General features: G+C 44.2%; 1 protein-coding gene across 9 annotated transcripts in view; it reads left to right on the forward strand.

Moving 5' to 3' along the window:
• LOC149338737 (uncharacterized) overlaps positions 1-23,905 on the forward strand; it is a 43,740-nt gene that overhangs the window by 10,996 nt on the left and 8,839 nt on the right. For 5 of the 9 annotated variants that reach the window (XM_089547740.1, XM_089547741.1, XM_089547743.1 and 2 more), the window contains exons 3-4: positions 8,028-8,177; positions 14,238-14,379. In XM_089547740.1, the coding sequence (XP_089403866.1) occupies positions 8,028-8,047 (20 nt within the window). In that variant the 3' untranslated portion in view covers positions 8,048-8,177; positions 14,238-14,379. Of the gene's footprint in view, positions 1-8,027; positions 8,178-11,221; positions 11,328-14,237; positions 14,380-23,905 lie in introns of all 9 variants that reach the window. The other 4 variants (XM_089547746.1, XM_089547747.1, XM_089547749.1 and 1 more) reach the window with 2 other exon arrangements.

Here is a 23,905-nt window from a genome sequence, read left to right on the forward strand (position 1 = left end):
GTTTTTTCCTTCTTTCCTGGCGGCGAGGGTTAACCGTGTGTGACCAACTACCCTGAGTTGAGTCATATTAGGTTATAGTTAAGGTGTACAGCTGGCGTGGGCAGGACTTGCTTTCAAGTTCCTGTCGCGTCCCCCTGTTGGGCTCCATGGTGGGTGGCTGGCACCATGACCGAAAAACCTCAATTTTTTATGGCTCCCCCCCTTTCAAAACCTGATCGCTTTCTCAAGAGAGGGCGGACCGAAGCAGACGACTTTTTTCAAAAAAGAAAAGTATCATTTCCAAAATTTCACGTCATCCATAGCAAAACAGATGAAACGCAAGCAAGGATAATATCCCCATTCCAAGTCTCAAAACGCTTGACGGATGCCTTAGGCCTTGGCTACAAGGTGTCAAAAATGGCCAGTGGCGACTTACTTCTTGAACTGCGCGACAGCATACAACACTCAAAAGTTGCAACAATTGTATCCATTGGGGACATCCCTGTCTCTGTGACCCCACATCGGTCTCTGAATACTGTACGAGGCGTCATCTCTGAAATAGATTTTGTCCACCTTTCTGAAAAGGAAATGCTCGAAGGACTTACTGACCAAGAAGTTGTAGATGTCCACCGGATCAAGATCCGGAAGGATGGCAAAGAAGTGGACACCAAACACCTGATCTTGACATTCAACATGAGCACATTGCCCGAATCCATTGAAGTAGGCTACCTGAAAATAAATGTAAGACCGTATATTCCCAACCCACGCAGATGTTTCAACTGCCAGAGATTTGGCCATGGCTCACAGAGTTGTCGCGGCCGCAAAACTTGCGCAAAATGCTCTTCGAAGGACCACCAATCCGAAGAATGTGTTGCTAACCCACGGTGTGCAAATTGTGAAGGCGACCATGCTGCCTACTCCAGGGCTTGTCCGTCCTGGAAGAAAGAAAAAGAAATCATTACTCTCAAGACTACGCAAAACATTTCTTTCAAAGAAGCAAGAAGGCAATACTCTCAAACAAACAAATTCTCCTTCACTGCAAAAACAAACTTCGCCGATGTGGTGCGTGGGCGCGGCGCACCACACCAGGCTTCGGCACCTGTCCAGGTCACACGTAGTGAGCCTGGGGCGGGGCCATCCGCGCCGTCTGGTGGAGTAGCTCACGCTACTCCGCCTACCCCAAAGGAGGGGACGCAGACCCCCGGGTCGGCGGGCCCAAAGACCTCTTCCCACAGGTCGAGGTCTAACTCAAAAATCAATGTGCCTCCTGCACGGTCGTCCAGTGCCTCTGCAGAGGCGATGGACACGACCCCGGGCAGCCCCTCGCCGTCCACGTCGGATGGTCGGCGGAGCTCCCTGGATCGGTCAAAAAGAGACAGGCCCCGAGTCACGGGGCCATAAACAACTTGATCTAGTTTTTTCAACCAGTACAAACACAAAACTAAGATGGCTTTCATAATACAATGGAACTGTAGAGGAATGTTGAGGAACTACAGTGATATAACTCATATTCTAGGGTCAGTGATGCCTCTAGCCCTATGTCTCCAGGAGACCAATCTTGGTCCGCAACATTCAAATATCTTAAAACATTATACAACTTTTAGGCGTGATCGCGAACATGCAAATAGACTCTCGGGAGGCGTCGCAATCATCATCCAAAGCGGCGTCCCGGCTCAAGAAATCAAACTGAAAACAAAACTTGAGGCGGTTGCGGTTAGCGTCATCAGCTACAAAACCATAACAATATGTTCTGTATATCTTCCCCCACACATCACATTAACATGCCAAGATCTAGAAAGCCTGATCGATGAACTGCCGGAGCCATTTCTGGTAGTTGGCGATTTTAACGCTCACTCTCCGTTTTGGGGAAGCGAACGCTGTGACTCTAGAGGCCAAACAATCGAAGATTTTGTACTTTCGAATAATGTCTGTCTTTTAAATACGGGAAAAGCCACATATTGCTGTCCAAGCACAGCAAAAATGAGCTCTCTCGATTTAGCTTTCGCATCACCATTACTTTTTAACGATTTTAAATGGGATGTTTTAAATGACCCCATGGGCAGCGATCACTTACCTACCGTCATCAGGCTCTCATCGTCTACTCCAATCATCCCCACAAGGCCACGGCGCTGGAAAATTCAGCTCGCCGACTGGTCACTTTTTACAAAAAGTGCCACTCTGGAAAAGGAATATTGTGACGACCTTAGCACAGATGAAATTAATGAGAAGTTTACTGAATGCATAATATCGGCTGCAACACTCGCTATACCACAAACAACAGGACTTGCACAAAAGAAACATAAAGCGTGGTGGACAAAAGAATGCACATTAGCAAAAAAACAACAAAACAAAGCCTGGAGCGCTCTGCGTCGATATCCCACTGCAGAGAACTTACTTACCTTTAAGAAGGCAAAAGCCAGAGCGCGGTATGTGCGAAGAAGTGCAGAGAAAACCTCTTGGCAGAAATATGTCTCCTCAATAAATAGTTCAATAACATCAAAGAAAATGTGGGAAAAAGTTCGTAAATTTACTGGTGACCATACCCCTTTCACACTTCCTCTCTTGACAGCACCCGGGACACAAACATCTTTAGAAGAACAGGCCAACATACTGGGCGAGCATTTTGCTGAGATCTCAAGCTCATCCAACTACACAAACACATTTCAGAAACACAAATCAATAGCTGAAAAACAAAAATTTCCATCTGGAGCAGGTGTACATGAGGATTATAACCAGCCTCTCACACTACAAGAATTAAATAAAGTATTATCTTCTGGAAAAAAGACAGCACCAAGACCAGACAACGTGCATTACGCTATGCTTGCACATCTATCCGAGGCTGCTGTAGAGGCACTGTTAAAATTCTTTAATAAAATCTGGATAACTGGAAATATACCTGACGAGTGGAAAAAAGCAGTCATAATACCTTTTCTCAAACCCGGAAAACCACCAACAAGTCCTAGCAGTTACAGACCAATAGCCCTCACCAGCTGCATTGCTAAATCTTTCGAAAGTGTAATAAACATTAGACTAACTTTCGTACTTGAATCTCGGCAACTACTAGATAAACACCAATCTGCGTTTAAGAAAACATGCTCCACCACAGATCATCTTGTCCGCCTAGAAAACACCATCCGGGAGGCGTTCATCCACAAGCAGCACTGTATTGGGGTCTTCTTCGACTTGGAGAAGGCCTACGATACTACGTGGAAGTTCGGCATCCTCCGTGACCTAGCAGAACTAGGTATCCGCGGCAGGATGTTGAACTGCTTGAACGACTTCCTGGCTAACCGCACATTCCGAGTCCGCCTAGGAACAACTCTCTCCATGACTTTCACCCAAGAGAACGGCGTACCCCAGGGGTGCATTCTAAGCACGATACTCTTCATAGTAAAAATGAATTCCTTAGCTAAAGTAATACCCAAGTCCATAATGTATTCAGTTTATGTAGACGACCTACAAATAGCATGCACGTCCTCTAGCATATCAACCTGTGAGAGACAAATACAAATCACACTAAATAAACTAGGTGCTTGGGCAGACAGAAATGGGTTTAAATTTTCTCCTCAAAAGACAGTAGCTGTTCTTTTTTCATTGCGACGAGGCCTACAGGTCGATCCTAATCTATACCTGAATCACACTGTGCTACCAATTAAACAATAACACAAATTTTTAGGCCTAACTTTCGACAAGAAACTCTCATTTCTACCACACATTAACAACCTTAAAAAGAAAGCTTCTCAAGCCCTCAATATCTTAAAAGTTCTCTCACGGAAGCGGTGGGGGTCCGATAGAGCAAGCCTTTTACAAATATATCGCTCTCTGGTTCGCTCCAAGCTGGACTACGGGTGCATAGTATATGGTTCGGCAAGAGCATCCTACTTAAAAAGATTAGACCCCATTCATAACCTTGGTCTGCGCCTATCATCTGGAGCATACAGAACATCACCAGTAGTTAGCCTTTACGTTGAAACTAATGAAGCCGCTCTTGAGGATCGAAGAATTGCCCTTACATGCTCATATGTCTTAAAAATCCGTTCTCTTCCGAAACATCTCTGCCATCCAATTGTCACCAAGTGCCCATCTAAAAGATTATTCATCAACAAACCACACTCTATCAGACCATTACTACTGCGCTTTGAAGATAAATGCGAAGAGCTAACAGTGCTAGATGCCCTACCAAATATTGCACAAAGGAATGAATGTTTGCCACCATGGTACAGCCTACCTTCAGTATGTGACTTCACAATGACACATTTAGATAAAAAGCAAACACCACATGAGTACATATTACAGGAATTCTTTGCACTACAAGAAAAGTATGACACCTACATTGAATTTTATACCGATGGCTCAAAAACAGAAAGTCACGTTGGAAGTGCAGTAATCCAGGGAAAAAATAAACAGATAATGCGACTACCAGAATGCGCATCGGTTTTTACTGCTGAGTGTTATGCCATCTTTGTAGCTGTAGAAAAAATAGTAAGAGAGAATATCAAAAATAGCATCATTTACACCGATTCCCTGAGTATGCTTAAAGCACTGCACTCCAGAAATGCAGCTGAACCTATAATAGGAAACATCATACATAGCATAGTTAAAATCACAAAACAAAAACATAACATTAAATTCTGCTGGGTTCCTAGCCATGTTGGAATCTTAGGTAATGAAAAAGCAGATGTATGCGCTGCACAAGCCCGGAATGGCCACATAAAGCAAGTGAACATACCGCACAAGGATTGTTTAAAGTTTATCACCAGTAAACTCAGAAATAAGTGGCAGACTACATGGCAAGAACACGTAAACAACAAACTACATTCTGTGAAACCAATTTTAGGGGAATGGCAATCATGCAGGCATCAAGAACGTTTTACCGAAGTTATTTTATGTCGGCTCCGCATTGGACACACCCACCTCACGCACAGCTTTCTACTAACAAAACAGAACAAACCTCTCTGTGACATGTGTGGTGCTGAACTCACGGTGAACCACATTTTAATTTCATGTATCAAACTAGAACTAAGAAAGAAATATTTTACAACATTTTACAGGGAAAGCATCCCTTTACACCCCATGTTACTTTTAGGTGATCGAGCACTGGTTGACATCTCTTGTATTTTTAGGTTTCTCAGGGAAGCCAGTGTTTTAAACAAACTATAAACAAAGTATAAAAAGCTTCACCTTTAACAAGAACTCTAACCTTGTGTTTGGCGCATCATAGCCTCAGTTGCTTTTGCGCCATTAAAATCAATATAACTAACTAACTTTTGGTCTCTGTCAGGTCAATGCCAGTGCTGGAGTCCATTATGGAATCATGTGATGGCATGGTTAGGACTTACCCCATGTTTTGCTAGTGACTCTGCCAGCCAGTCCATATATAGATGATCGATGTCAGCATTGGCTAACAGCTCCTCTGTCAATGATTTTTGGCGTGTGGAATCACTGAAATCAGAGAATTTGGAATAGTAAAACCCTTTGTGCCCAGGACACAGATCGGATCACTTATTTGAGTTTAAAATTTTATATCTGTGCTCCTTTAAGATTTGAAATAGCTTCCTCCAAATAATACTTACTGCACATGATTTTGCATATATTCAGCTCACAGAGCCTGTTCTTCCCTTGGCGCCATACCAGCTGTAGCTAGAAGCCAGTTCACATGTTAGAATACTTCGCAGAATGGGAGATGTCTTTTCTCTTGCAGTGTCTCCATCTTGCACAATCATGTGATTTCTCTAGATCAAAACAGAATTAGGTTCGAAATCAGACCAAGAAAATAAAATCAGGATTTCTCAAGTTAACAGTGGGGAACTCTATTGCTATAGTCAGTTTTTATCATACTGAAGGCAGCTGGCATGCTGTTGTGAGGTATCCCTAGGTGGTACAATTAAACATGCATATGCCCTCCATTATGAGCCGTCCATATGACACAGGGGCAGATTTGGCCCTTGCCAGCAAAAAAATTAATATGTAAAAACATGCATGACCTCATTTTTTGGATTCAAAAGGCCCAAACAACACACATATAGTTCAAATGAAATTGCAATAGTTCTCTTCAATACTATATATATCTAGGTTACAAACCAATAAGAGAAAACTGTGCGCATGCAACAGTTATAAACAGAATACAAAATTAAAACAGCCCCGCCCCGGCTCAGTGGCTACTGCGCTCCGCTGCTGTCCCGAAAGGTGCGAGTTCGATCCACGGCGCGGCGGCCGAATTTCGTTGGAGGTGAAATTCTAGAGACCTGTGTACTGTGCAATGTCAGTGCCCATTAAAGAACCCCAGGTGGTCGAAATTTCCGGAGCCCTTCACTACGGTGCCCCTCTGAGCCTGAGTTGCTTTGGGACGTTCAACCCAAACAAATCAATAAACCAAATCAAAATTAGAACAGGAACTTTAGGCGCATATTCAGTCGAATGTTGTAGGCACGGAACATGCGACGAGCTAGGATCTAGTTGCTCTTGCGACTTTGCAGCAGCACACGGATCAGATTAAGAAGGGTCGTATGCAACACCATCGCCAGCACCCGACGCTATTAGCTCAATATCACGACGTGCCTCTCGGCGTGCACGCCTGTAAGCAGTACTTCTCGGCACCGTAGCCATTATGCTGTCACCAGATTAATGTACTGGCACCCAGTAAGCTTCTGCTCATGTTGAGCCAGCACCAGTCACAGAACTTTAATACCGCCACTAAAATTACTTCAAAAGCTAGAAATCACGCTACACGGCTCACACACCAGGCGAGGACTACCGACTGCCACTTACTTTCACTTGCCGCATGTGCCATCCGTGTTTCCTGCCGCTGGAACCTTGGTGAATACGTAAAAAAAATTACACTCGTTACGCAACCAACATGCAGCAGGAACGTCAATAATTACCTGAAATTTTGGTCCAAAAAACGGAAAACTGGCTGATACACGTCTCAAACCACCAAGCTAAGCAAAATAACTTGCATTGTTTCAGTAGTGCGATGACGATGGTGGTGCCATTGAGCTAATGAGCAAAGAGCCTTTTTAAGCAACATGCACCTAAGACAAAAATAAAACTATGATCCTAAATAAACCAAAAAATAACTGCAAAGAAAGGATGTGTGTTATTAATTTTTATGATCACTGCTCTAAGAGCACGAACAAGTGGCCAGTTGTTTTTGCGGTGGTGTCACTGTCATCGTCAGTGGCTGTTATGGTCGTAAGGCGGGAATACAATTGGCGTCAAGGTGGTTATGTTGTGAGCTTGGAGGAGAACAGTGTAAGCTCACCCTCGATAGCTATAACAAAACGGGAATTAGACTATTTGAGCCAGGTTCAGTTCGAGTAATTAGGTCGCCCTTCCCTAATTTCGAAGTTTTAAAGTTTAGGGTTTCTGTATTCAGCTATAATGGCCCTTTTGGGATTGCTTATTTTCGTCCTGCTTTTAACGGTTTTTTGGCTCTTTCAAAAAATGAGTACTGAGTTGTGTATTACTTTGTGACATCTTGCGCTTATACATCGCATGGATTATTGTTTACTTGTTCTAAACAGCTGTATCAAGCCCGCTAGCCAAGGACGTCGGAAAAGGACAGTGGAGCGTGCCACTCGAGTGCTAATGAGAACTGTATGGCCATCTGCACGATTCAGACCCTCTGAATATGAACACTTCCTTATAACAACCGATCTGCGACTGTTTTAGGGATGATCCCACCGCGGCTTTTATACGGACGTCATGTTCGTATAACGTTCGAGCCGCGACTGTTCCCGGGATAATCCCAGTGCGGACTTCATACGGATGTCCCAGGGACGTCCTGTTAGGGATGTGGGACGTGTGTACATTTTTGGGACGTCCTACGGATCTTTGGTGTTGTCTGGGACTGCACAAGTGGTAATTGTGGACTGACTTCACAATTTTAGCAGTGCAAACAGTTTTGATATTGGCATTTGAATGTGCGTACATGTTATGGAGGAAATGAGTGTTTTCTTTGGTTTCTTCGAAATTTTGATGTTTCTTTGATTGGCCTTCACGCTGCTATCATTTTAGCATGTGGTGACCACATAGTGCATTGATTGTAGCAGGTGGGCCTCGCACATGACAGCCGATCATTGGATGTGATTGGAGCAGTGGCATCCCACGTGTCAGCGAGGGTGCCACTCACAGGGACGAGCCTGCTGCCATGTTCAATCCGATGGTGGACCCGAATCAGGACTGGACCGACATGCATGGTAACTGGCATTCTTTATTCTTTTCATGGACTTGCCGCATGAACTTTTAAGCATGCTTTTAAGGACAGACATGGGAAATCAACAACTCGGTTTATTTATTTCGTAGAACACTTGTACACAAATGAACAGAGAAGAGGAAAGAGCACACAAACATACAAAATGTTTCTGATATGGCTGCATTCCTGCTGGTTGCTGAAAGTTAATGCGGGGTGTGGCATCAAAGGGTGAAGGTATCATTTCGTGCATTTATTGCCCGATGGGATATTTGTTTCAATTTTCTCTTTTAGCTGCAAAAAGGACATCTTTGCCTATCCTGACTGAACATTCATGATCGAACAATATTCTGTTTTACAAAATGTTGGGTCGGTTTTGAATATTGAGTAAAATTATGCAATAATAGTTCAAGTGATTTTCTGCGACTGCTCCGTTCTTCAATGCCATTTGCAATGATGCAGGTTACTTTTGGCATATGCATGGCGATTTTCTGTAATGTTTTCAGTATCACAATTCATATAGCTATCACAGTGCTCATGCCTGCGGCTGTTTACACATGCCATTTAATCAACAATTAAATTTTTTTTTTTGTCACTGCACCTTGAGCATGGTACTTTTCTTGTATGTTTAACCACCTAGATTATTCGTAAGGTTGACTTCTTCACTGATAATGGTTAAAAGCATCCCTAGATAAATAGCGAATAATAAAATGGCAAGGACAGCCTCTGTTTTGTCTGTGCCTTTTCTGTGCTCTGGTCTTATTGTTTTCTGTTCTTACTGCTTTTATAGGAACTGACTTAGCTCCATTTCTGTACTGCTGAAGGGTACTCCTGTGTCCCTTATCAGAAATATTGAATATTAACCTATGATCCTCCCCTCTTAACGGTGCAGTGAAGAGGCATCTGAACTTGTCTTTTTGCCACGGGAACTAAATCTGCACGTTCCCAGCATTCTTAGAAACTTCGACTTATTGCCCTGTGTGGCTGATTTCCCTGATTAAATCGAATTAACGTCCGGCTCCCGCCTTTTTTTTTTAATTCTCCCCGTACAGTGGGCGGAGTCGACCAATGCATGGAGTGCCATTCAGCCAGCTCCGTGGAGCTTTGCTTTCGCTTTATTTTGTTTTTTAGGCTTCCGTGTTACATAATAGTTACAGATAATAAATAGTTACAGATAATATAGCCGCAAAATAAGCCCGCAGAAATAAAAATACACGCGGAGAGAGAGAGAGAAACTCTTTAATGAAATGCAGAGAATTTAGCCGGCGTTTAAAAATCGCTGGCATGCTACTCTGCGTAGGAAGGGGAATTTGGGAGAAAAAGACAGAAGGAGAGCCGCGTGGAAGAGGTAAAAGAAAAAAAACGAAGATAAAATGCGGCCATGAAATGGGTACTAAGGATGCAATGGCGAGTATTGATGTAACCTATGGAATGATGGAGCGCATAGTCCGACAAATGGGCTGACGAAGTTCACTGCATGAAGAATGCATGAAGGTAACGTGCAAGTGAATTTAGAGCTTATCTAGATGTCCAATGTCTTCTAAATATGTAAAAAGAAAGTTCATTGCAAGTCTCTGTTGCCTGAAGCAGGCTAAGGGACCTAAAACTTTGTCCATTGTTAGGGGCACTGGGCATAGCTTCTGCATGCAATGTTCATAGTACGCACGCTCGTTAGCATACGCAGGGCACACAAGTAGGCTATGTTCCACAGTTTCTATCGAGGCACAATTGTCACAATGCGGACTGTTCGTTTGTCCAAAACGGTATCGCAAGCGGTTTGTATATGCAGAATTCAGACGAAGTCGGTGATAAAGTGTTTCCAGTTGTCGAGGGATTCTGGGTGAGAGTCTTGATCTAAGATGTGGGTCGATTGAGTGAAGAAATTGGTACTGATGTGTCGGCAAACTCCAAAGCCGATACGTTTCTTCGTAAGCAAAACTTTTAACCATTTGGGACGCATCCGATTTCGTGAAAAAAGTTCGACTATTTGCTACTACGGATTACTATATATTATTCCGCCGATGGCAGAGTGGGAAGCCTCCACGGAGCTGGCTGAAAGGCACTCCACGCGGGTGTCGACTCCGCCCACTGTACGTGGAGAATTAAAAAAAGGGCGGGAGCCGGACGTTGATGCGATTTAATCAGATAAATCGGCCAGACAGGGCAATAAATCGAAGTTTCCAAGAATGCTCGGAACGTGTAGATTGAGTTCTCGCGGCAAAAAGACAAGTTCAGATTCCTCTTCACTGCAACCTTTACCAACCTTTACAGTTCAAGCCTCATTAACAGATTCGAACAGAAGGGGTTTTTTGTCAAACTGGTTCACAACTCTGTTTCATGCAATGAAGGCCTACGTAACAAGTAAATTCAGTCACACTGTGAATATGCTTTAAATGGTGAGGCTATCATAAGTCATACCACAAAATGATAAATAGCACATGCACGTAACATACCTGGTATTGCGTAGCTTGGTAAAAGTGTGCATTTCTTTCACTCGTTGTCGACTAATTAGGTGCAATCCAGCATGCTACACAGGGGTAACTTGACACCAGCCTAGTTAAATGATTAACCCAAGCCTAAAAAAAGGTATTCAGCCAAAACTTCATGAGTCAGGACCCAAGGTGACAAATATCCCTCAAAATTAATAAAACAAAAAGTGATGAGAGTGCGAAATATGTGTCCTCTTTCATTTGAAAAGAAAGACTGTGTGTAGGTGTGGAGCCCTGCTGTACATTTGTTGGTGTCAAGCTTTGCTTAACTCTTTAGCTACCGCGGAGTGCACTATTTGCACTGAAAATGTTTTTTCACAAGTAACACACCCAGCGCATATTGCAATGCATGAAATGTAGCTGATTAGTTATACTTCTGAATTAAACAAGCAGCAGAGTTGTGTGTACAAAGGTGGTACTTGAACGCTGGTCATATATGCCAAAAACACGAAAAAAGTATACAGCAAAAACAAAAATTACAGGCTGCACTAAGAGAGAACTTGATCAGAGGAAAACTGGAATATACAAACTGTTACACATGTTTATAGCTGTCATTATTCAGTTTCAGTTATGAGGAAAAATTCTTGCACTTCCTATGGCCGGTCAAGTCAGGGGTCATGACTGTGGTGCCACTGTGAAAAGCGATCAGGTGAAGATGTGAAGCAGAGGTAAACTTGACAGGTGCTGCATGTAATGTTTGGTCTTTGTTCTTTTTTTGTTCTCTGATAGCAGAGGTTGTAGTTGCTTCTTTTTTCATTTTTTTTCGGTTGGTGACGAATGGATTCTATGGGAAGATTGGGGGCGTGGACTTCTTTTACTTCATCATACCCGAAGATTTGTTGAATGAGCTGCTTCTTGAAAGCCAGCTGATCAAATTTGGCTTTTGGGCAAGCTCTGGAACATCAGGGTGGATGAAGTTTCATTGATGTGGTTCAAAAAGCCAGGACACTTTCCAAGTCCTGCGAATAGATGCTGCTGCCGCTGAATCCTTCAGGTCCGCTTCGTTGAAAAAAATCAAAACAAGCAAAGGAAAAAATTGATTTCGGGAAATGATTTTTTATGGTAGAAGGACAGAATAGATGTTTCCTGTTCTAATAGAGATATACAGTCGACGACCGATTTTTCGGACTCTCTAGGGACCGCGAAAACGACCGAAAAATCGGGCAGTCCGGAAAATCAAATTTCACCGAAAAAATCACGAACTTATTACCACTATGCCGGAGAAAGCGGCCAATTGTATTGCACACATTCTAAAGCTCCTCATGACTATATTTCGCCGCGCCAAATACCGGATAAACGCGTATAAGGGCTGCACTTTTTTTTTTCCAGATTCGAGGGCCAATTTTCGGGGTGCGGCCCATACACGCGATATGCGAAAAAAAAATTTTTTTAAGTAAAAACACACCAACCAGGGAATGAGCGACATTTATTCTACGTTCAATCGCCACTCGCGAAGTATTTAGACTCCTGAGCTGGTGCTGCGCTCTGGTGCACGCTCATGCCAAAAGAAGCCGCGCAGCATGTCCGCTGTCAACGCGTAGCCGTTGTTCCGAAATTCCATCACATAGAGGAGCAGCTCTTCTTCCAGTTCGAGAAACTCGCACGGCTTGACTTGGAAAGCGCGCTTTTTGCAGCTTGTGTTTCTCTTTTGGTTGCACCATCATCGGACGCACTTCTCGGCCACGTCGAATTTCCCGCCCGCCGCACGCTTACCGACCGCGTTCGAGAGCTAACTCCCAGCCGTGTAGCTTAAGGTGCTTGCCCATCGCGCTAAAACTGTGAAGCTCGGCGGCAGCACGCGAAAGCCATTAGAGAGTTTTAGTATAGCGTCACCCTGTCGCTTTGTGTCATAGGGGAATAGCGGGATGCTACTGCGCATGCGCAGAACGCTATTGGCCCTTGGGTGTTTGGGTGAGCGGGCGACGCTAACGCTAAATCGGCGAAATAGCGTGCGCCCCTTGCGCCCCTAAGCCGCTTTACGTTGGGACAACATGGCGGCGCCCGCCGAAGCGGGCCCTCTCTCTTCATCACCCATTCGTCGTTGGCGCTGCTCTGTGGCTCACGCTCACATCAAACTAAAGGCGCACGAGGCTTTCGCTTTGGCTGAAGGTGCCTGAACAACAAAATTTTAGCGATAAAACACGCCTTATTTTCAGATTGCTTCCGTGTTTACAGAGCTGCTAGGCTTAGCGAGTACTCGACGACTGACGTCAGAAAGCGCGGGAGGTTTGAACTACTAATCTCCACAAACAGGTTTGCAATTTTTTACCAGACCTTCACGCGCGTGCGACCTTTATATATATATATATATATATTTATCATGTGTATATGTAAATATATTTATTTTCAGTGTACTCCTCCGGCTGTCCTTTCTACTATCCCCTCCCCTCTTTCTTTTCACTTCTACACACTGCCTGCTATCCTTTATTTCCGCTGCCCCAGCTCAGGTGCTTCCAGCAGCGATAGCAGATGCAGGGGTAGAAAAAATTCTTCTACCTTCCATATTCAATGCAAAATATTAAAAAAACCATTACTGAAAGCTTCTCTTTCCCGCCGTCATGACGCTGCCTTCAAGCAACGCAAAACGACCATCCGCGACCCTATTCTATAGACAGAAAACGTGAACCCGTTCCCCTAACGCTAAGCGCATGCGGATAGGGTCACCCTATTCGCCATGACGCTATTCTAAAACTCTCTATTATCACGGCGAACGCGCTAACACGCATGCTAACACGCCACGAAAGGCTGGAGCTGGCGATACTGATGTCGATGTGAACAGCGGAAAATCGCGACCGAGAAAAATGTTGATAATGATCACGACGCCATCCATAGACGGCACTTGGAAGCTCCGGTGCGCGTGCGTGGCCTCCGCGAACGGCGCAGCGCCGGAGCAGATCGCGGCCGCGCTAAGATTCGGCGGCGCGCCCGAAGCGCGCTTCGATCGCGGAGGCCACGGCGTGCGCGTAGCCTCCGCGATCGTATTCGCGTTCCGTGTTCGGGACTAAAGACTCGGCACAGATGAGTTCCGTGAACTCAGACTACGGTTCAAGTTCGTGCGGCGGAAGACATTCAAGGACAGTACGAATTCGAAAACACGCGAGCGCAATGTGCCGACTCGCGCAGAATTTCAGCGTCGCAAGAGGCTCCCTTTACGCTTGAATTTCGTTTTGTTTGATCAAGTTTTCGATATCTCCTGCAGTCTGAATTAATGAGATTCCACTGTACACATTATATGGCGGCTTGGGTGCTGGCGGCGAGTGCGAACGAGGTCCGAAAAATCGAGTGGTCAGTTGCGGTGCGTCCGAAATTTCAAGCGCTCTTACACATTGGCTCTATGGGCCATGTCGCGGTGCCGCGAAAAAGTCCGAATAATCAAGCATGTCCGAAAAATCAGGCGTCCGAATTTTCGGTCGTCGACTGTAGTTGGGGCAGGTCAATATTTCCCATGTATATGGTGATTCCAATGAACTTTTGCTTCTCCAACGGATTCATCTCTTCCCATGAGCTGTCAAGACGAGAGCATGTTTGCCTGTCCAAAATCTTCATCCATGCATACTTATTGAGTTTTTTTTGCACAGGGTCTTCATCACTTCCGCCATGAAGAACATCGAGAAGTTGAGAAGTCGAGAGAATCTCCGAGCGCTGCTCCCCAGTGATGTGCCAATATGGACACCTGGCTGTTGTCTTGGTTGAAAAACGCTGCGAGACCTTGAACATTCGGTAAACGGTCTTGGCCATGTGTTTTGAAGACCCTGTAGCAGAAAAATATACCACTGTCATCAATTACAAACCGCATGCACAGCAGAAAAGAGTGAACGAACACAACACTTACGTGCGAGTACACACATGGCGTGGTCACGAGAGTTAAGGTACATAATGCATAAACAGTGCAATCTCATAAGCAGTTTTATATAACAATGCGACCAGCTGAGCCATTGAGCTATGGCTGGGCCATTGTCTGCCACACTCTAATGATATATACGAATAAAGCTAGCAGTCACTAATATCAAGAAAAGTGAAGAATTTTTGTGTTATTATTTATTTCATCGGTTAATCCTAAACGAAAAGTAGATGGAAAGGCAAAACCACATCCAACTGGGGGCATGTGGTTGTCTTTCCTTCCTCTTTCTGATTGTTTCCAATCTAAAAATAATTATGGTACTTATCTCACTCAACAACATAACCATTAAAAAAATAAAACTTCTCCTATGCTTCTTTTCATTTCTGTGACTATTGCCACCTTTAATGTGTATGTTGTAACGAGCCTCCGATTTCTTTACCGTTGTTTTCTCAATACCCTACTAAGCTGTCAGGTGCTTGTTTGGATATGACCTCTTCGAGTCAGTTAATCCAATTTATTTGTTTGTTTTTGATTGCATGGAAAACTGGAAATTAGATTCTCCTGAAGTGTTTCATATCTCATTTTTGCATTTTGGATGGGTATAGTTTCTTGCCATTGCCATATTTCTGTATGTATCATCAGACATTCTGATCATGTTTATAGTTGAACAATCTTGAGGCTATGTTCTTCGCTTTTCTTAACTTTATTCTGCTGTTCAGTGTAGGTAGGAGTTCACATATCTCGTATATTACTGTGTTGCTTCTGCTGTATTATGACTGCTTTTTGCATTGTGTATTTGGGTGCTCCTGTTGCAATGTCTGATGGTTGCTTTTTTATGTACCAATATACCATCTACTAATAGTTTGTAAATGTGGAATGTTCATTGAGGAGCCTTTCGATGAAGCATCAGTGCTACCTCAAGTTTCTCACGAAATTGTAATTTTTCCTTCACTTGAAGTAATTTGGCTGTTAGTGTTCCCATATGTGCGCAACATGTAGTAGTGCCTAAACAAGACTGTTCGCAAAGACAAGTGTGGATGTTGTATTTTCATCTCCAGAGGAAACGAAAAATCTGTGTTGACGTGTTAACTTTCCTTCAGGAAAGACCCATGTGTGCACAATAAATCTCCAGAACCGTGTAGAATGCTTGGAGGCTGTTGTGTTCTACATTCCTTTGATATGGAGGCAAGAGTATATAGGGTGGACAGGCAGGTGTACAAACGAGGGATTCTGGAAATGAGCTTGTTTCTGGAAATCTGGGAATTAACAGTAGTGATTGCCCTTCCAACAACTACGCACCCAAAATTTGCAAAGTGCGTGAGCAGCAGTGAGCGATTAGGAGATAGTGCAAAATTATTGAGTCTGCTGAATTAGTTGGGCTGCATGACCAATGTCTATGTGCTCCTTCCGTATTGCGAACAAAAAAAAACAAAACTGGTTTGTTAAAATGTTTTGCGTAAGCGATTTTCTTTAAGGGGGGACACTATCCTAAACAGTGAACTTTTGAACCTCTTGCTTGATTTCATTGATACTTGTGGGGCTAGTTTATATTACTGCTGGGACCACCCCTGCCAAATTAAACTATTCTAGAGTATAAGTATGAAGCAGGTTTTGCAGCCTTTATTCCAAGGATGACTATGCTTACTTAGAACTATTGTTTGAAGAATAAGGGTAATTTTTCCAATTTCTTGTGTTATGTGGCATTGGGAATGTCCAGAGCACACAACTATGAAATTATTTTGCTTAGTTCTCCTATATTTTGAAAGAATGATAGCGTATAAAGAATGACATTGGATTTTCATTTTACGTCAATTTTTTTGTGTGTCATTTTTTGTGTGAAAAAGGAGAAAATAGACAAACTGAGAGCACAGTTGTGTTCCTCATGAAATTTTGCACCAGAAAGCCTGCTACAATACCAATATTATCAAGTAATATTGGAATGATAGTTTTTCTAAGCTGACAGTTTACCGAAGAAACAGGAGATCAGAAAAATACTCGCATGATTGAAAATCATCCCATTTTATTTTAAGCACTACAGTGTTCAAGACAAGCCCCCTGCTGAATAATAAAATTTGGCAGAGGTGGTCCGAGCAGTGGTATTCGCAAGTTTCAATGAAATCGAGCAAGCGGTTCAAAGTTCACTGTTTAGGGTAGTGTCCCCCCTTAACACACACTGCTTGTTGTGTGCAGTTCTCTCCTCCTGATCCCTGCTTTCCGCACTGTTAACTTCAGAATGCAGGGCCCACAGCCCAAGCTGCTGTCTGCCCTTAGCATGTCTGCCTACACCGTAATCGCATGCCTGTTGAGCAGGGCCCTTGTTGTCCATGCAATTTTGGCTGCTAGCCAAGATGAAGGAACATACTGTGGGTACATGATTTGCTCTTGACAGAGATTTCACTGCACCCCCGGTGGTGTCGCCAACTGCTCTCGTTCTTCTGCGACGGCTTGCAGAGGTGTGAAAAAAATGTATTGGTGGCATTGCGATTGGTGGGGTCTATATTGAAAAGCGGTGTGCTTCTAGGAGAGAAGGTATCTCAAGCATTTCATTTTATTTTTAATGTCTCTTGGCTTCGTCACTTAAATAAAGGAGTTAGCCTAGGAGACGGCACCTCCTAGACATTTCTTGTATGAGTGCCCAAGTGAAGGGCTGTGTAATGGTGTACATGAGTGTTTTCCTCTTGCTGTAGTAGTTGTATGAAATAAATCTCCTGTAAGTACTTTGCACTAAGAAAATGGTGAAAATTGGTCGTGAAGAAAGGAAAGGTGCAGCTGTGTCACTCTTGGTGGACCCGCCATAAGGAAAGGGATGGACGGAGCACAAAAAGAAGGGAGAAAGGAAGGGAGCAAGACTTGTTGTAGTTGAGGGCTACTGATTTCAGCCACCCTAGAGTTCTTTAGAAGTGTGCTGACGCTGACATTGCACAGTGCATGGGCATCTTTTTAACGCTTTCCGCCACCGAAACACAGCCACTGTGGGTAGGATTCAGTCCAGTGTCATTATCCTTGCTAGCTGGGTGCCACACCACTGTGGTGCATTATGGATGAAATCTTGAGTTTCAATAGGAAAGCTTATTAAAGTGGAATAAGCAACCCATCGAAGCTTGACTAAGTGGTATGATGCAAAATACGAACATCTGTGCATAACATGACTATACAGACAATACCTGCGCCCATACCATTTCATTTCCTTAGTAAGTGATATATTTTTTTGCCTGCCAATAATTTTGGCGTGTGCATTTCTTGGCATGCAGGACCTTTCTCTCAGGCGTTTTGTTATTGTTCATAGTTATTTTTGCCTTTTCATTTATCTTAAAAGCCCTGCCTACATTGAACAAAGCTGTAGCTCGTAGTATACAGCATGGAATTGCATGCCTTCCTGCAAAAGCATAGTGCATATAAACTACTGGTGACTAGTGTGTGCATATATAGTCTAATCTGGTTATAACGAACAATGCGATTCAGTGTGATTCGTTCTCTGTATGGAATAAGTAAGTATACCCGAACCCGCTTATAACGAACTTTAATACAAATCCCTTGTATATGAGGTCGCGAGCAGCGGAGGGAAAGCGTGCTGACAGAAGAAAAACCATTCCACTCACCGTGAGTTCTGTTCTGAAAGTAATTTATTGGCGAGAAATGTACACCTATTTGCAGGAAGTAGTAATTTTTTTTTTTTTCGTGAACACTGCGTTCAGCTCCAATAATTGCATTTTCGACACGTGACATCATTTCAACAAACCCCTGTCCGTTTCCCTGCGTTCCTGAACAATATCGTCGCAGCACATCAGTAACAAACGGCATATCATCTTCCGGAGCGGTCCGGAGGCAGCTCCTCAGGGGTGGCAGCAGACACCAGCGCACTGGAAACAATTTGCGGAGTTCAGCGGGTTTTCTACCACAGCTACGTGGTTGTCAACCGTAAAAAAATCCTCGAAGGCAACTTCTGTTGGCGCAGCGTCTGGAACATCGCCGAGTTCTTCCTGCAGCGTCGCAACGCAACTGACATCTTTCCCTGCGCGCACCACGCGCTCAGCTTCCGCGTCCTTATGACACAATCCCTCGTGATGCAAGCGGTCCTCTCATGCTGGTGGTTTCGAGCGTCTCAGTCGCTGATCATTTCGATCGTGGCCAGCAAATTAATCTTCGGCTCGTCATTAAGCTGCAGTTTCAGATTCCTGTACGTGCTTGATTACGTGGTAGGTGGCTGCCAAGTAGGAGCGCTGCAAAGTGAGGCTGGCTGACTGTGTGGATTTCGAAGGGCTGTTCCCGCTCCCGCCTTTCACGGGTTTCGCTGAAGCGCGGCCGGGTGGTCGGGTAGAGTGTTTGCTCTGAGACTATCCGGAGCCGGCCAGCAGCGCTTTGACTGGCATTTGGTGACCGATCGTGAGCGCTCAAGAGTTCGAATGTGTAGTTCGTTATCAAAAATACATTTTACGTGCATAATGCTAGAACTTCCAAGTGTTCAATACAACGCATATTTTGCTGTGCCCAAGTTCGTTGCATTTGGGTTTGACTGTACATACACATGCTGAACTTGAAGCAAAAAAATCCAATTTTTTTTTATTGATGCGAAATGGCAGCAAAACCTGGACCTAAAATTTTGTAGGTTTTTCCTTTTTGTGTGCTAACGTTATTTGTCAGCTTCTACTTTTTCTTTGAATTGTTGAGAAGCTGCAGCTCTGGGGAGCCACACCAAAACTCGGCGACCAAAACTTGCTAATAGTTCACTGCAATATGTATCATTTGAAGTGCTAATGCAAACTGAGCATATGCTCCTTTGTGATATGGGGATAATGCAGATAATGGCATGTGATATTAATTTCTTTAATGTGAAGAGCTTAATATTGGTGGAGTCATTGCTCTCAGGAGCTCAAGAATACCCTGCTGAAATAGATGTGGCTGCAAAGCCTGCTGCAAGGGAGGTTTTGTGACTAAACATGGTCCAGCTCCTTCCTTTTCTCTGTAGCACTGATTGCTTAGCGTGTGTCTGTGTGGTCTGGAAAAAGTTTTGGAGAGTGTGCCCTTTTCATCCCCATTCTGGCTGAGTCTTCGGAACTCTCTGAAAGTTTGTGGCTCACGCACTTAGAGTCCTTTTGTCATGCTTAGGATTGGTTTATTAGGTTTTAACGTCCCAAAGTGACTGAGGCTATGAGGGACGCCGTAGTGAAGGGCTCCGGATAATTTCAACCACCTGGGGTTCTTTCACTTGCACTGACATCGCACAGTACACAGGCCTCTAGAATTTCGCCTGCATAGAAATTCAGCCGCCACGGCCGGGATCGAACCCGCGTCTTTCGGGCCAGCAGCCGAGCGCCGTAACCACTGGGCCACCGCGGCGGGGCTCATGCTTAGCATTGTAAGACAATGTAAAGAGCAGCCCATAAAAGATGGCCCCACTCGGACGATGTTGCAGAATGTCTGTTGAACAACATATTGCCAGGCGGTTAATTTTCTGTTAAAAAAACACACAAACATCTAACTTTGCTGTGATTTACTTTTTCTTGGTTTATTTGTTCCTCTTTGTCCAACATCCAGTCCACAAAACTGTCAGTAGCACCTTCTTATGTAAAGCTAACAGCTTGTACCGCCCCCTTAAGACTCGCGGAGTTGACAGCATTCTGCATGAGAGTGCCTTACAAACTAAGACTAATCAGTGCAGTTGCACGCAAGACGAGCCTTTTTGTGCACTTAATTATTCACAGAGCATGCATGTGTCCAGCAAGCCACAGAAATAAAGACCTGACAACATAGTCAGTCTTAATGCCCTAATCTAAGAAGACCTGAAATTTAGCTCATGAAACAGGCCTCGCGTACACTGTGTCGCATTGGTGATGAAAAACAAGGTACCTGGTGCTGGCGGCCGAGGGCCTGGGCAGAGATGGCGTATCCATGGCATGTTGACAGTAGCTCGGCACTGGTGGCTGGCTGCCCTGATTGCAGTAATGGAGGTCCAAGACAAGCAGGTAGCCGTGTCCGTGTCCCGGAGGCTTTGGGTCGGGGCTTCTGTTACTCTGACGAGTGTGGTGTGGGTAACTGGACCAGAGTGGTTGTCAATGGTGTCTGTGTCCAGTCACTAGGCCTTGGGATTGCTGCCTCTGCCTTGTCAGCTGCTGTTGTTGTTGACCTCTGGTGAAGTGGCACATACCCACAGTGGGGGGATTGGCCAGGGTGCCGTGCATGCACACAGTTGTGACATACTGACGCAGTTAAGCTAGACGCAGGCGAAGTTCTGTGTGAAAGGAAATGATGTTGAAAATTATAACAATGGAATCTCCCTGATGCAATGATATACATATGAAGATAATCACACGCTGGTTTTAGGGCATATCTCCTGGTGCTTGCCGTAAAGGAGAGAACAACCGGATTAGAAAGAGAAATCCCTATTCGAGCAGCTCTTATATATTGCTTGGTTGGTTGGCCTCAAATAAAATGGCACATACCCACTACGGGGGAGAGGCCAAGACACAGTCAGTGAACTGCTGGAAAGATAGACGGGGAAAATGGAGTAGTAATAGGGTATAGCCTGCCAGATTGGATGACGCAATGACAGGGGACTTGTTAACTGGGAGATTGAAGACTGCACGATGGCTTTATGTGCAAATTCGAATGCAATGCATGTAATGCTTCATTTTCATATTATGCCCCTTGCCTCATCTTTCTCTTCTTCTCCCAGATTTTCTACTTCCTCTTCAGTCTCGCTTCACTTTTGCCTTTAATTTTCATCTTCTTCTTCTTCACCTCAGTATACATGGCACATACCCTCATGGGGGGATTCACCATGGCACGATGGTGAATGCCAACGAGGTATATGTGGGAAAAAAAAACAAAAACAAAGTAGAACAGTAGAATGACTGAAATTAGAAAATATATAGTAATTGTTGAAATTTTTAAATAAATTAAACAAATCAGATATACCAGGAATTAAATAAAATACGCTTTTGGACATGTGGTGGAATTTTATATGGAGTTAACAGGGTAAGTGACCAGTTGCAATGATGTAATCATGAAGGTAGTCCCGTGGCGCTCGCACCAAACGAGAGAAGAACTGGCAGAGACAAAGGGAGTCCTAACCTCGAAAGAGGGACCTCCAAATACTGTTTTCTCTGAAATGCGAACCGCCGGCAAGAGAGGAGAAAATGTTCTATTGTTTCCACTTCTCCGCATGTGTTGGAAAGGTTTGTCGTAGCAAACCCGCATCTGCATAAGTACAAGTTGACGTGGGGGGATTCTGCATCGCAGCAGCGTCATGGACACTTCACACAGCCTTGACTTGCACGACCGGACATTCCATCGGTGCTTTAAATGTTAAAATTAAATCCATGGTATTCAGCAACGGATCACCCAAGCTGGCTGGTGTATGTTGGAACCGCTGGAAACGGGAGGTCTCAAACAGAATGAGGTGAGGTACGGGATAGATTACAGGGGCAGTGAGAGCTGACCTTGCTAATAAATCAGCCACCTTGTTGAAATGGACACCCGAATGACCATGTACGCATACAAAGCGGACCTCCCTCACTGTGCGCATATCAAAAAACCTAAGGGAATGATTCAATAGAGAGTTTTCAGAAGTTTGGAGAGAGACTAAAACTGAAAGGCAGTCTACAAGGATAAGTACCCGTGCTACATGCCATCTCCTCGGGCTTAATGCCATGATGATGATGATGATGATGTCCTCGGGCTGAATGGCACACACCCACGGCGGGAGATTGGCCAGGGTGCATAGCGGATACAAACGCACTATGTACAGGGAATGGAGTATTTTGATAATTTTGGGACACAAAGCTATAATTTGTACAAAAAAAATACGGAGAAAGAAAAGTTGTGAATTCACATTCTAGCAGAGGAATCTACCAGCTGAAATTATATAATCGTGAATAGAATCGAACACTGGTCTCAGGGCGTATCCCTTGGCGCTTGCCCCGAAGGATAGGAGAATCGGAATAGATAGAGGAAGCCCAAGCCGAGCGAGGGGGATCTCCAAGCAAATTCTACGGAGAGCAGCGAGCCGGCGGCAGGAGAGGAAAAAAATGTTCTATAGACTCAATTTCGCCACAAGACTCACAAAGGTTGGCTATCGAAAGCCCCGATCGGCATAAATATAGATTTAGCTGCGGTATCCTGCAGTGCAAAAGGGTCATGGACACCTCACATTGCCTCGAACTGCACATCCGCACACTCCAAGGAAATGCCAGGTGTTGAAAATCCGCTGCAGCGAGGAGAGGCTCATGGCTCAAGGTGTGGAGACGCTGGAACCGCTTAAAGCGTGCTAGAGTCAAGTGAACGGTATTTGGGACGAAAGGGACAATAGGATCATCAAGGGCAGACTTTGCTAAGAAATCAGCCCTCTCATTAGAAACAATGCCACAGTGCCCAGGGACCCAGTGAAAGCGAACTTCTGAAACATGTGGAGGAATAAAAAATTGAAGGGAACGGCTCATGGGAGTATCACTCGAGGTTTCGAGCGCTGCCAAAACAGAAAGGTTGTCTGGGAGTATAATAACCAGAGTGATACTGCAGGGAATTCTTATTAAGGCCAACTCAGTGGCCAGAAACTCTCCTCTGCTCTTATCTTCCTCCTCTTCTGTGGGCTTTCTTCTTTCTCGTCTTCTTTCTTTGCTTATTTCATTCTTCCATCGTTGCCCTCTGACCCATTACAAAGACTGGTCCTTGGAGTATGTGGCAGTATGCTTTGGGACCCTCATCAAATATACCTGAGCAAAAAACTAGAAAAGCATTCAGAACAGGTCACTCTGTTTTTTATCTATTCCAGCTACTCATACCTTGTCAGTGCAACTGCCTAGTGAGTGTAAGTGTGTACTTATCAGCAGCACAATGCTGCCACAAAATATTTCTTTACTGTGTCAGAATCAAAATTGATATGAAGTTATTAAATTGAAAATTGCACCATTGTTTATTGCTTGATGCAGTGAAATCAAGTTCACATTTTTTTTTTCTCTGGCCATAGAATTACAGAAAAGCCTGCTTCAAGAGTTCATGAATGATAGTGTGCTTGACTTGTTCTTGAGAGACCTTGTCACTTCTCGACAACTGAAAATTGTACAATGATGTCGGTGATTCACCGCGCGTGTTCAGTTTTTCAGTGCCTTCGTTGTAACACGTTCACTTTCTTGTAAGCACGGCGTGGTATTCCTTCTCAGTGCTGCTGTTAACATGAATGCAGCCTGTATAGGATAATGCGTGGCTGCTATTTATTAGCATGCTTCTTGGCCCTTCTAGTGATGTTTGATTTATTTTTTTCATCCTGTCACTATTCATTGTACTGAAGCATGTGTGTTCACAGTTCTTGCCTGTTCAAACTGCTGTATTATTCATATAATTGCTTCAGATAGTTTGCCCTCTTCTGGAAGAGCCTGATTATGGCTTACAGGACGGCAGTGGTTTTTT

The sequence above is a fragment of the Amblyomma mixtum genome, chromosome 6 (genome assembly GCF_055824585.1).
Source record: "Amblyomma mixtum isolate Tamu chromosome 6, ASM5582458v1, whole genome shotgun sequence".
NCBI classification, from domain to species: domain Eukaryota; kingdom Metazoa; phylum Arthropoda; class Arachnida; order Ixodida; family Ixodidae; genus Amblyomma; species Amblyomma mixtum.